Source organism: Dendrobium catenatum, unplaced genomic scaffold (assembly GCF_001605985.2).
Source record: "Dendrobium catenatum unplaced genomic scaffold, ASM160598v2 fragScaff_scaffold_133, whole genome shotgun sequence".
In the NCBI taxonomy this organism is placed as follows: Eukaryota; Viridiplantae; Streptophyta; class Magnoliopsida; order Asparagales; family Orchidaceae; genus Dendrobium; species Dendrobium catenatum.
Window position 1 is genome coordinate 11,252,882 of NW_021318595.1, and position 11,463 is coordinate 11,264,344.

The window sequence follows — 11,463 nt, forward strand, 5'->3', positions numbered from 1 at the left end:
CTCTTGGGCTAATTTGGGTTCCTTGGTTTGGGCTTGGTCCAAGAAGAAACTCTCGAGCTTTTAGAGAACTTTGCTCACCAAACAACAACCTTTTAATGCTTCAAAATATCTCATATATATAGGTGAAAAGAGAAAGCCAAACAGCCCCAACCACCTCCAGCCGAACCAACTATAAAAAGGGAGCCAAAAGACCAACATGCAACGCCTGGAATAACACCCGAAGGGACCACGCGGGGGACAGGAACGGACAACCACGGGAACAGGAACAACCAGCCACGGGAATAGGACTAGGGGGAGAAACCGAAAGGCCAACAGAGAGGAGAAGAACAAGGACATCCAATTTATGAGCTTAAAAGGCATTCCACTTATCATAATGAGCTGAATTTAGAAGAAGAACACAGCAGCTCACCAAAAGGGACAGCTAAACCTGAGATAACCAAGCCCAAACCGAGAAACCCAAATTAGCCTAAGAGCCAATGCACCAAAGAAGCTTGCACACCCAAAGTAAAACATGCCCAAAACACCACCTACTCATGATCATAAGTTACCTTCCATCATAGGGTAGCATAAATAAAAAATAAAAATAAATATAGCATTCATATTATAATAAAACTAAAATAAATTGAAATTTGCATGCATAAAGCTTCAGGCTCTTTCTCATGAAACAATAAATCAAAAGCTTCCATCTCTTTCATACATCCATTTAGATTTCGTTTGTGACATCTTTTTTATTACTTTATAAAACTATTTTTTAGGACGAAAATTTCTTGAAAATAAAAAAAACTAAATAGTCTAAAGCTGCCCAAATGAAATCTTAGACTTCATTCGGGACGACTTTTTTATTGCTTCTTAAAATAGAGTTTTAGTACAAAAATTTTAAGAAGCAATAAAAAAATCGTCCCGAACGAAGCCTTAGTCAGACTGGAAGAAAACAACACAGACATTACAAAGAACGAAGGTTCTTTTAAATAGACATAACATCCCAGCTAAATGATTCATTTTACAATCATAATTTGCAATATCAGACCTGCTAAAATACATAATAATGAAAACAAAATAAGAATAAGAATAAAAATAAAAAGATGGACGTTCTTCCAAATAGAAAGCGACTGAGCAACTGACACAAATTTCTTAGAAAAGTGAAGGACATAACCAACCGAGAAGCCCACCTAGAAAAATGGAGGAAGTATCACCCATCGCCGTGGATACTTTGGTCTTCCTTCCTTTCCATCAAACAACTGCAAGGACAATGGCAGTAGTAAGAACAAAAGCAAGCTAATATTCTATTAACATAAAGAAATTTTTGGTATCAAAATATTCTGATACAATACAACTGTAGGGATGGCGTATTTCAGTGCTGAAATCAGTTGCTAAGCTTTCCTAGTAACATAAAAGAAATAACTAAATGTGGCTTATGGCCAAAGTAGGCTATGTTTTTTATTGAAGAGTCCAACTTACGCTTCGTTTGGATGACTTTCTTACTGCTTCTTAGCAACTTTCAAATATAAAAATTTAATTTTTAAACTAGAAAACTGTTTTAAAAACCAATAAAAAAAGCCGTCCCAAACGAAGCCTTAAACAAAATTATTACCATAAATTAGAATAAGTACTTCACAGCAATCAATGGAATAATGATTCATAAAATAACCTCAAGTCATGGGGATAAGGCTAATGATGATGACATCTGGATTTAACTAAAGCATATTAATTTGCTAATTTGAAGGACCAACAACAACAACAACATCAAGCATTTGTCCCACTACGTGGGGTCGGCTATATGAATCCTTTTTCGCCATTGTGTTCGGTTACAAGTCAAATTCTCATTTAAATCTAATAAAGAAAGATCATTTCTAATATTTTCTAACCAAGCCTTTTTAGGTGTCTCTACCTTTCTTAATATAAGTCAAATCTAATACCCAACTTTCCTAACCGGGTCATCGGGAGGCCTTCGTTTAATGTTACCAAACCATCTAAAGACAACTCTCTCTAATTTGAAGGACCATAGTAGCAAAAATATAATTTGATAGGCCATGATAGTTTTGTTTAAGATTCAAGGAGAAAATTATAATTCAACTACAAAAAGCTATTGAACCTCACCTTCTTCAACCTGCGGTGTTTTCCCAAGGCCCAATTAGACATAATAACGAAAGCAGCTAAAAGAAACAAGTAACCAGCCACCGTTTGAGTAGCAATATTAAATCCAATCCACTGGTAGATCTCCGTAGTGTAGTTTGCACATGTGACGATGTTAAACAAGAAGCCACGAGGGATTTGATAACCTCCGCTGCCATCAGGACTTCTGAGATTCTTCAAAATAATATGGCAGTAAAAGTTTGAGACTTGGCAGAGTAAGCCAAAACCAAAACCAATCTTCCACTGCAATTCATTCACAGGAGTGTAAAGTGGGTGGTTAACATAGTAAGCAATGTATGTCCCAAAAGACCAGTAATAGGCACAGTTTCTGAACACGTTGGAGAGGGGCGAAGTAGCATGGCTGAATCTATGGACAAAGAAAGTCTCCATGATCCGTTTGAAGTAATGGAAGCACCAGTAATACATGGCATAAGTTTGAACAGGATGGACCACTCGCTTTTCCTCATAACCAAAATATTTATAAACTGGGAAGAAGTAAAAGATTGGATAGATGACTAGAGGGCCCAAGTATTCAAAAAAGAAGAGTGTTCTATATGACACTTGTGGACCCAAATCCTTGAAAATAATTGTCAAACTTTTTGCATTTCCATCAGAATAATCTGAAAGGTTCTTTGCAGAACTGAGTACAACTGGTTTTCTGCGTTCTCCAGGCGGTAAAGGGAGAGTAAGACGCTGCCTAGCAGGATAAAGCTTTTTGACTGCAACACATGAGCGAATGCCATGTTAACCAATAAATTTGAGAAAATTTGTGCAATAACGATAAATATGGAAACAAACATAAAATTTCAAGGGGTTGTTTGATTCGTTGACATCTATTGTATGATGCTATACTACTAGGTGATATTAACTATTTGATTTGACAGTATCATTAAACAAAAATTTCCTAAATGATAGATCATAATTCGCTGACATTTTGATAATTGTTATCAAATAGTGTATTCTAGCTATTAGGTAATCAAATGATAAAAAAAAAACACAGAAATATATGTGCAATGATAAATAAAATGAATATTTTCATCATGGAAAAGGATAGTAGAGTAATGATGAAAATAATTAAAATAAAATTATGACAGCTTTTTTTTACATGATACTGTAAGATGAATAGCAGACAAGAATAAGAAAAGCTTCGGTGTATAGGAAAATGCTTCGTTAGAAACACTGAAAGCACCATAAATGCATAGGACATGCAGTAGCTTATGCATTCTTAAGAAAAACAAAAAATACAGAACAGTAATGAGAACCTATTGTGCAAGAAAATCGATAGTTTAGGATTTAAACTTTGATATTCGGGTATGAGTCGTACTAGAAATGGTGTAGGTGTCATTATAGATAAGAGTTTAAAGGATAATGTTATAAAAATTAATAGGATTGGTGATAGAATTATAGCTTTAAAGATTGTTGTTGAGAATCACTTTTCTTGTTCAATATAGAGATGTTTTCATTATAGCATATTGTGATCACAGTAGGATCATCAAAAGATTGAAGGCTTAGAGTCAAATGAGGAATAGCAAGTTTTAAACTGAGACTAGAAAACTAATTACCATGGAAATTTGTCATTCAAATTGGAATTTTCTTCACTTCTTTATGGCAAAACAAGCATTTCATATAGATGGTCTGGATGAGGATCAGTTTTAGGGCTTTCTAAATAGGATGAAATCACCAAAAGCTGCGGAGTAGGAAATGTTGCATCTTGGAATGATAACTTCGGTACAACTGATATTGTACCTCAGGTTCAATGTTGGTGTAATTTCTGCACTTCCATGGACTTGTTTTGTATAATGTAATCAAGTTGTTTATTTTCTTACTGTCCTTACTAACGAGGGCATAAAAAATGGAGTTAATTTGCCTATTGCAACTGTTTCCTTTATCCAACAAAGTTAAATACTTACTAAAAAACAACAATAACAATAACAAGTAGTCTTTATCCCACTAATGTGTGATTGGTTACATGAATCATTTTCTCTATGGTGTCCTATTAAGAATCAAATTCTCATGGATATATTGAATTTCAAATACATGTGACTTTAAATGATTTTTAATCAAGAAATTACAGGATGGTCATTCCAAAATGGACCACTCATAACCATATTCCTTCCATATAAATGCAAAAAAAAAAAACACTCTAATATGTGCATGCTATTTGGCGATCCCTGCCCTACATTTTCATTAGTTAATCCACTTAAATTTGATTGTTAGAAGCTTTAACAAAAAGGAAAAAAAGGTCAGGAAAAAAGCTAGTAGCTTTAAGGAAGTGAGTGTATTGGATTTGGTTATTCATCACATAGTTGAAAGATATGCTAGTGTGGGAATACCAACCACAATAGCTTTTAGGTTGAATAAAAGTTTAACACCTTGTTTCTTTATCATCCACCCTCTTATTAATTTCTCAAAATAATTTGAGGTAGTGTTCTATTATAGGTAGAAAAAAATAGTGCTAACAGATTTATGCTCAATTCATCTGTTTAATATCCAATCAGATTGTAAATATGGTTTGTAATTCTATTTCAAATATATACTTTGAGCAATGTTATCCCTTTTCAATTGGTCATCTCCTTAAATAAAAGGAGAACAAAGAAAATGTGTTTAGAAAGAAACATGGTTCAAAGTATTTTTCACCTCTCTCTTAAAAGTTGATTGAAAATAAGCAGAAGTTGATTGACATTCATCTGGGATAGCTTTAAGACTGTTTTTGCGATAATAAAATCAACCAACAAAAATAGCGTGCTGTGGTTAAGAAAGTAACTTCTACAAAAGTCCTAACAGAGAAAAGTATATATAGCCTCAAGTGAAGCCAAGAGTGTTTAGTCACAGTTTGGAGTGAAATTATTCGGTGTGGATCCTGAACGTCATCTAGAGACCAACCAAAATGCGCCACGTCGTCGGCTCGGTACAGCTAGGTACCCAGCTCAGTACCGATGGCCTATTCTGATTAGTCTCTGAACACAATGAACTGGTTCGGCTCTGCACAGAATAATCTCTTCACTCTCAATGCTTCATAAATGTTTGCCATAATTTCCGCCTTATCTACTAACCAAACGCGGCCTAAAATCGTACTTTTCAGCAATTAAGTCCTAATATTTTATTCCATAAGTAAGTAATCATAGCCAACCAAACAAGAAGATATTCAAACAAATGGGAAGATTAACCAGACAAAGCCCAAAAATTTACCCACGAAATTTCGTTGACCGCAACCCACAAGAACCGAGAGACGTTGCTCTTTAAAATAAGAAAGAAGGTTAAGCACTTACTCCGTGAGTGAATCGCCCGCTGCAGATCGCTCACGGTCGCCTGCAACCAAATCAAGCAATATAAATCTCAGATTCGCTTGAAAAAATCCCCCCTACAGGATACAATGATCGTCCCCCCGAACATTACAAGAGAACCATCAAACAAGTTTCGCGGACCCAAAATCAGCAATTTACTAAGCAAAATAATAACAAAAACCCATCTTTTCGCACCAAAAGAAACTATGTACAGAAGCCGACATACCGAAGCATCGAGCTCTATTCCACCCTTAATGATCTCTCTTCCGCTGCGAGAAACGACGGTGACCTTCATCTCGACTGGATCTGAAGCAGAGGCTACCTCGTTCAACAGATCGAACACCTTTCGATCCAGGCGCGCTTCTCAAGATATGGAACAGTGGAGGATTAAGATATCATTAATTATTCAGTGCTGTTCTCGCCGTGAATCTCCATATTTAATATAGATTTTAATGGCGATATGGCCTAAGCTTTCCTGATCGCAAGTTGGAAAGTTATGGCTTATAGTTGGGGAGGTAGGCGAGCTAACACCAGAAGAATTAATTATATATTGTACTTCTCTCACATATTCATATAATATGAAAAATAAAACTAATTTATGATATTCACTGCTTAATCTTCGTACTCAGGTGATGATTTTATATAATTGAGAGAACATTTGAACTGAATATTTTAATTTAAATTTAATAAAGCAATATAATATATAATTAATTAATTATAATATCTGCTTACTCAATAATTATGCTTTAAATTAAATAATTAATTAAAATAAAATGCTCTTTAATGCGGATTATTCAATTATTAGGATTTAAAAATAGCTTTTTTAAAACATAGCAAAAAAAAAAGTCAAATAACGAAGCCAAACTTTATCCTCAAAAAAAAAAAAAAAAAATAAAAATCATTGCCATACTCTTCTTTTTATTTTGTGAAATTATCTTGTGCTGAGAAACATTCTTTTATTGTGAGTGTAAACACACTATGTACATAATATACATAGTATACACATAATATACATAACATATATAGTGTACATCACATTTGAATACACATAATGTATATAGTTAGGGGTGTCAATTCGGGTCAACGGGTTAGGTTCAAGTCGAACCCGGAACTATTCGGGTCAACTCGAACCCGACCCGTTTTTTAAAACGGGTCAGGTTTCTGGACCAGAACCCGACCCGATTTGGGTCCGGGTCAACCCGACCCGACACGAATGACCCGAAGTTGACCTAATATTGCTAGTTTTCAGGTCAATCTTTGATTTTCGGGTCAAAACGGGTCAATCTCAGGTTTCCAAGTCAAATAGGAGTTTTCGTGTCAATTTCGGGTCATTTTCGGGTTGTTGGGTCAACCCGAACCCGACCCGATTTTTAAAACTGGTTGATTTGTTGAACCCGAACCCGACCCGTTTCAGGTCCGGGTTGATCCTAACCTGGATTTTTCCGGATCAGATTTGAGTCGTGTCAAAAATTGACACCCCAATATATAGTGTATGTGCACTCATATATTTTGATGGCTTCTCATCCAAACTCTGCACAAAATAATTTCTCTTCTTTTATCCTGAAATTTCTCCCAGCAAAACAAAAGCTCCACATTTTTAATTTAAAGCAAGAAGAAATAGACTAAAGGCCAAGTAATGCTTGAATTTTTTGATTTGATAAGGAGCAAATATGTCAACGATATATAAATACAACGAACAGCCAAAAATATTGCAGCAGCGTATAAGATTCAACTTGGATGGTAGAGAAGGTAGCTGTCCTAACATCATTCTTTGATTTCTTTCACAAACACTACTGTTTTTCATATATATTTATATATATATCTTTTAAATTTTAAGCTATCATTACAGTAAAAATACATTGAATCTTGTAAACACAAATAAGAGAAACTCCATTTTCAGTATTCATTTTATTCCATAGATATTTTCTAACGGCCAAATTTGCATATTTTCTTTGAATAGCTCTTATCTAAGCCCACATCACATAGATAAAAGTCATCTTGCTGAACAAATTAATTGACAGGATGGTGGCTGGCTCTTAAGATTGCAGCCATTGAAAGCTCTAGGAAAGTGCCATGACTTCTCTGGTTCTCTCTCATTCAACACCATCACTACTGTTTCTACTTCTGCTAGCTCATCTTCTTCATCAGATTTAGATATAGAGATCAGAGTATAAGAATCTACCCTTTTTTTTAATATTATCATTACAATATAATATCTAATTTTTCATCATTGAATTAACTTGCAAAACAAAAAGTTTATTGCTTCAGCATAACTCTTGCTAGCCTCATTGGCAGTACAGGTCTCTCAAGAAGAAGAAGAAGATGATGATGAAGATGGTGTTTAAAATAGAAAGTTGGAATAAAAATTGATTATTTTACTTCTGAAGGAAATTGATATAATTGTGTCTGACACCCATCATTAAAAACTTAGGTAATTAAAATTAATTATATTCAACATTCATTTATAATTAATGAAATGTGTAATTACAAGTTTTAGAATGTGTATTGGGACCTAATTAAACCAAGGTTTGTATTGGATAAGTGAAAATCTTGAGTTAGAAAATTGTTCTGCGGGCACCACATTGCTAGGGTAATTAGCATCTAGGCGTTGAGCTCTCAAGTTTTTAAAAGAAAATTAGGTTTTGTGTGTTAGCACTGCAACACCCTAGAAACACCATCAGGTCTTAGATGAGCATATTTTGTAGGACTCAGAAGATTCTCTAGTAGCATTGCGGTGCTGGGAAAATGAGCGTCACGGCGCTAAGTCAAAATAGTAGAAATATAATATATAAAATGTCTAAAATCATTTGCCCGTTCATTCCACCCCCAACCTTGTGAGAGAAGAAAGGAGAAGAAGAGGATGAGATGAGGAGAGAAGAAAGAGAAAGGGGGAGAGAGAGTTCAGAGGTCAAAACTCGAGATTCGCCTGTCGAGTTAGTCCAAGGAATTTTAAAGCTCAGGATAAGCTCCTAAACTGATATCTCTGATTATAATTTCAGTGATTTTATTAAAAGATATTAAAAACAATATTTTTCTTGAGTTTTATGAAGTTTTCACAGTGTAATTTTTTATTTATTATTGTACACATTATTATGGATAATTTGATTATATGAATTTAAATTTTCAATGGTGGGTTTCTTACACAAACTTTTAGTTGTATTATTGAATTGATGTTTTTTTTGAAAAGGTAATAGTTATATAAAATTCTGAAATATTCATGTGAATGTTTCTCTACAATTTGAAATTGAAAAGGAAAAGTTTAATGAGTAATTTATTTTATGATTAATGTGACATTTTACTGTCAATTCCCGCATCAGCTGAATATTGCATTAAATGCTTAATATATTTACTATTGCATTATATCACATTCTTGCATTACATGATATTGGAGATTCTATTATAAAAGATGGAAAAGTATACTCTTTGTTATGTTACAAGGGCCCTAAGATACTCTTATGATCTCATCTGCTTGATGTAGATGTGAGAGGGATTTTGGCCCCACTTAGTGAAAGCAGGTATGGGAGGTTAAATAACACTGCAAACTTTCTTCTAGCCTCATCTACATGATGAATATGGGGGAGAGATTTTGACCCCACTTACTATATGTAGGTGTGGGAGATATAAGTGTAAGTTGAGCTATAAGCAGACATCAGGACATGTGCATTATAATCCTTGCATTATATATATTAATGTTTAATGAATTAAACTTAAGAAATGTTGTGAAATGTGTGTTAGTAAACTCTAAATCTCTGAATGAATTTTGTTGGGAATGTGAAAGTGAAAGTGATATGCAAGTAAACCTTTCAAAGTAAGTATCATGTATTGCATCTGGAGACTTCTGCAAAAGTGGTTATGTGGTTATTGAAGTATTAATGTTAATTTTGAGATAGGGTATATATATTAGAACTTTGGTAAGTTTAGATTTTGCTTAGATTTTAATTATTTTACATGTTTTTATATTTTTCTTTAGTTAATTATTCTTAATTATTTGCAATGGATATTGACATCTGTGAGGGGAAAGGAGGGAGTCAACTGAGCTAGTTAAGCTCACTCTATTTCTTTTAAATGTTTTAGGTGAAGGAAAGGGTTCAATGGAGTATATCAGATTAAATGAGGATTATGTGTGCTTGGAGTCTAAGGTATTGATTTTGTAATCCAGTTTATTTATTCTAATGTATATAATTGAAACTTGACGAGATTGCGTATTTATATTTGATGAAGTGAACTTAATTATACTGTATTTGTATTTTGTAAAATTTTAGCAGCTATAGTTATTTTTATAGGTGGATGAGTTAATTAATATTAGGTTAAGTAGGTTGAGTCATTCCATTAGATCTTACGGTGTTACAAGTGGTATTAGAGCAACGATTTGAAACGACTGGAGATTTGTAGCCAGAGCTATAAAAAATGAATTGCATGAGTATGGGAGAGCAGTTTGGAGTCTAGTATATACTATTGTTTGTTAGTTGTGTTGTATAAATGAATTCTTCTATTTTATTTAGATTAAAGTGTTGTCGCATTGTCGACCCTCAAGAGTAAGAGGAAACTAATAAACAAAGTTCTAATCCAACTACAATATGTTAGAGTACAATAGGGGCGATGACATCTGATTTGATGATGTAGTTTACTTGGTTGATGGCCTAGTTAATTAGTGAGGCTCATGGTAGGCTGGTTGGAGTAAAGGGGGATAGAACTGATAAGTGTGATGTCACAAAACCTAAAGAAGAATTTAACCATAATTCTTTATCTTATCTTAGCTAATTACCCTAGTTTTCAGAATACACTTGAGCCAATTAATCATTAAGAATATATATATATATATATATATATATATATATACACAATAATTCAGATTTCAACACTTTTAATAAAACATAAATATAATATGGATTTCCAAAATCATAAATACCTATTGACCAGGCTTTCTTGCTCCCTATTAGCCCGAACCTAATAAATAGACTCTTTACATTTGCCTTTAAATCAAATAAGATTATTCCAATGCATAATAGAGAATTGAGAACGAAGAAGGTGGTATAGATCATGTTTATTTGATAAATGATCATTATTCATTCAATATTAGATATTACAATTGGACTGTTAAATATTAGTATTTAAAATTTGTTGATTGTAGCCATCATTAGTACAATAAGGTAGGTACCATTATAGATCATTAATAAACTCCCTAACTTTATCATCCGTTTCATGATCAAACAATCAATGACATTATTGCCAAACTTCTTAACTAGAGATTCCCCATTTAACTAAGGTCATAAAAGAAGAAAATATTTCTTTGGTTTAAGACCTTGACTGATAAGTGATGTATGTACTTCTAGCTTTTTTTGAAGAGCTTACAAAAAAATAGAGGCTTTATGAGTAGGATCGCTATGAGAGAATCATAAGCCTTTGTACATCATTTATACAAAATATTATCATTATTATACAACCTCTGAATAGTTTTGGATTTGCTGGTTTAAAGAGAATCAAGAAAGGGCAAGCCAATACCATCATATTTCTTAGAGGGAGAAGTAGTTTTCTAAGAAATTGTATATTATTTATTGTTATCCCCATTGAAATATAAGAAATAATTAATCAGGCTACTAATATTTTATTGTAATTGGTTTAGATTTATAATTTAATTTCTTTAGTTTAAGCTTTTATGTAGCATTTTGTGCTACCATTAGTGTTTATATATATGCTATAATTTGTAATAAGAAAAATATAAGAAAATCAATAAGATTGTTCTAGTTTTAGCTCTCTCTCTCTCCCCCATTCTCTCTCCTTCTCTCTCCTAAGAAGCTCAAAGGAACTTCTTCTTCGACCACAGTCGGAACCTCGCCGGACCACGTACCACCGGAGCCCGCCGGAGCCTCGCCGGACCACCGCCGTAGTTTCACTGCACCACCATCTCAAGGCCTGACGTTTAGGCCCGATGTTCAGGCCCAACGTTCTACTAAAGGTCCGACATTCAGGCCCGACGTTCTGCTAAAGGCCCGACGTCCTGCTTAAGGCCCGACGTTCAGTCCCTACGTCCTGCTGAAGACCCGAC

At 34.0% G+C, this 11,463-nt stretch overlaps 1 protein-coding gene across 1 annotated transcript; it reads right to left on the reverse strand.

Annotated features, from left to right (window-relative positions):
• Nucleotides 1-943: 943 nt before the first annotated feature.
• LOC110111342 (very-long-chain enoyl-CoA reductase) lies at nt 944-5,951 on the reverse strand. Its single transcript, XM_020843163.2, has 4 exons — nt 5,644-5,951; nt 5,403-5,442; nt 2,098-2,852; nt 944-1,238 (listed from the first exon to the last, which is right to left on the reverse strand). The coding sequence occupies exons 1-4, from the start codon at nt 5,710-5,712 to the stop codon at nt 1,170-1,172; spliced, it is 933 nt and encodes a 310-aa protein (XP_020698822.1). The 5' UTR covers nt 5,713-5,951; the 3' UTR covers nt 944-1,169.
• Between the last annotated feature and the right edge of the window lie 5,512 nt (nt 5,952-11,463).

Excerpts from the sequence above, each read along its gene's own strand:
- LOC110111342 (XM_020843163.2), bottom strand. The coding sequence starts at position 5,712 with ATGAAGGTCACCGTCGTTTCTCGCAGCGGAAGAGAGATCATTAAGGGT. Across the intron at positions 5,443-5,643 it reads GAATAGAGCTCGATGCTTCG|GCGACCGTGAGCGATCTGCA; the intron begins GTATGTCGGCTT and ends ATTTGGTTGCAG. Across the intron at positions 2,853-5,402 it reads GCGGGCGATTCACTCACGGA|TCAAAAAGCTTTATCCTGCT; the intron begins GTAAGTGCTTAA and ends CATGTGTTGCAG.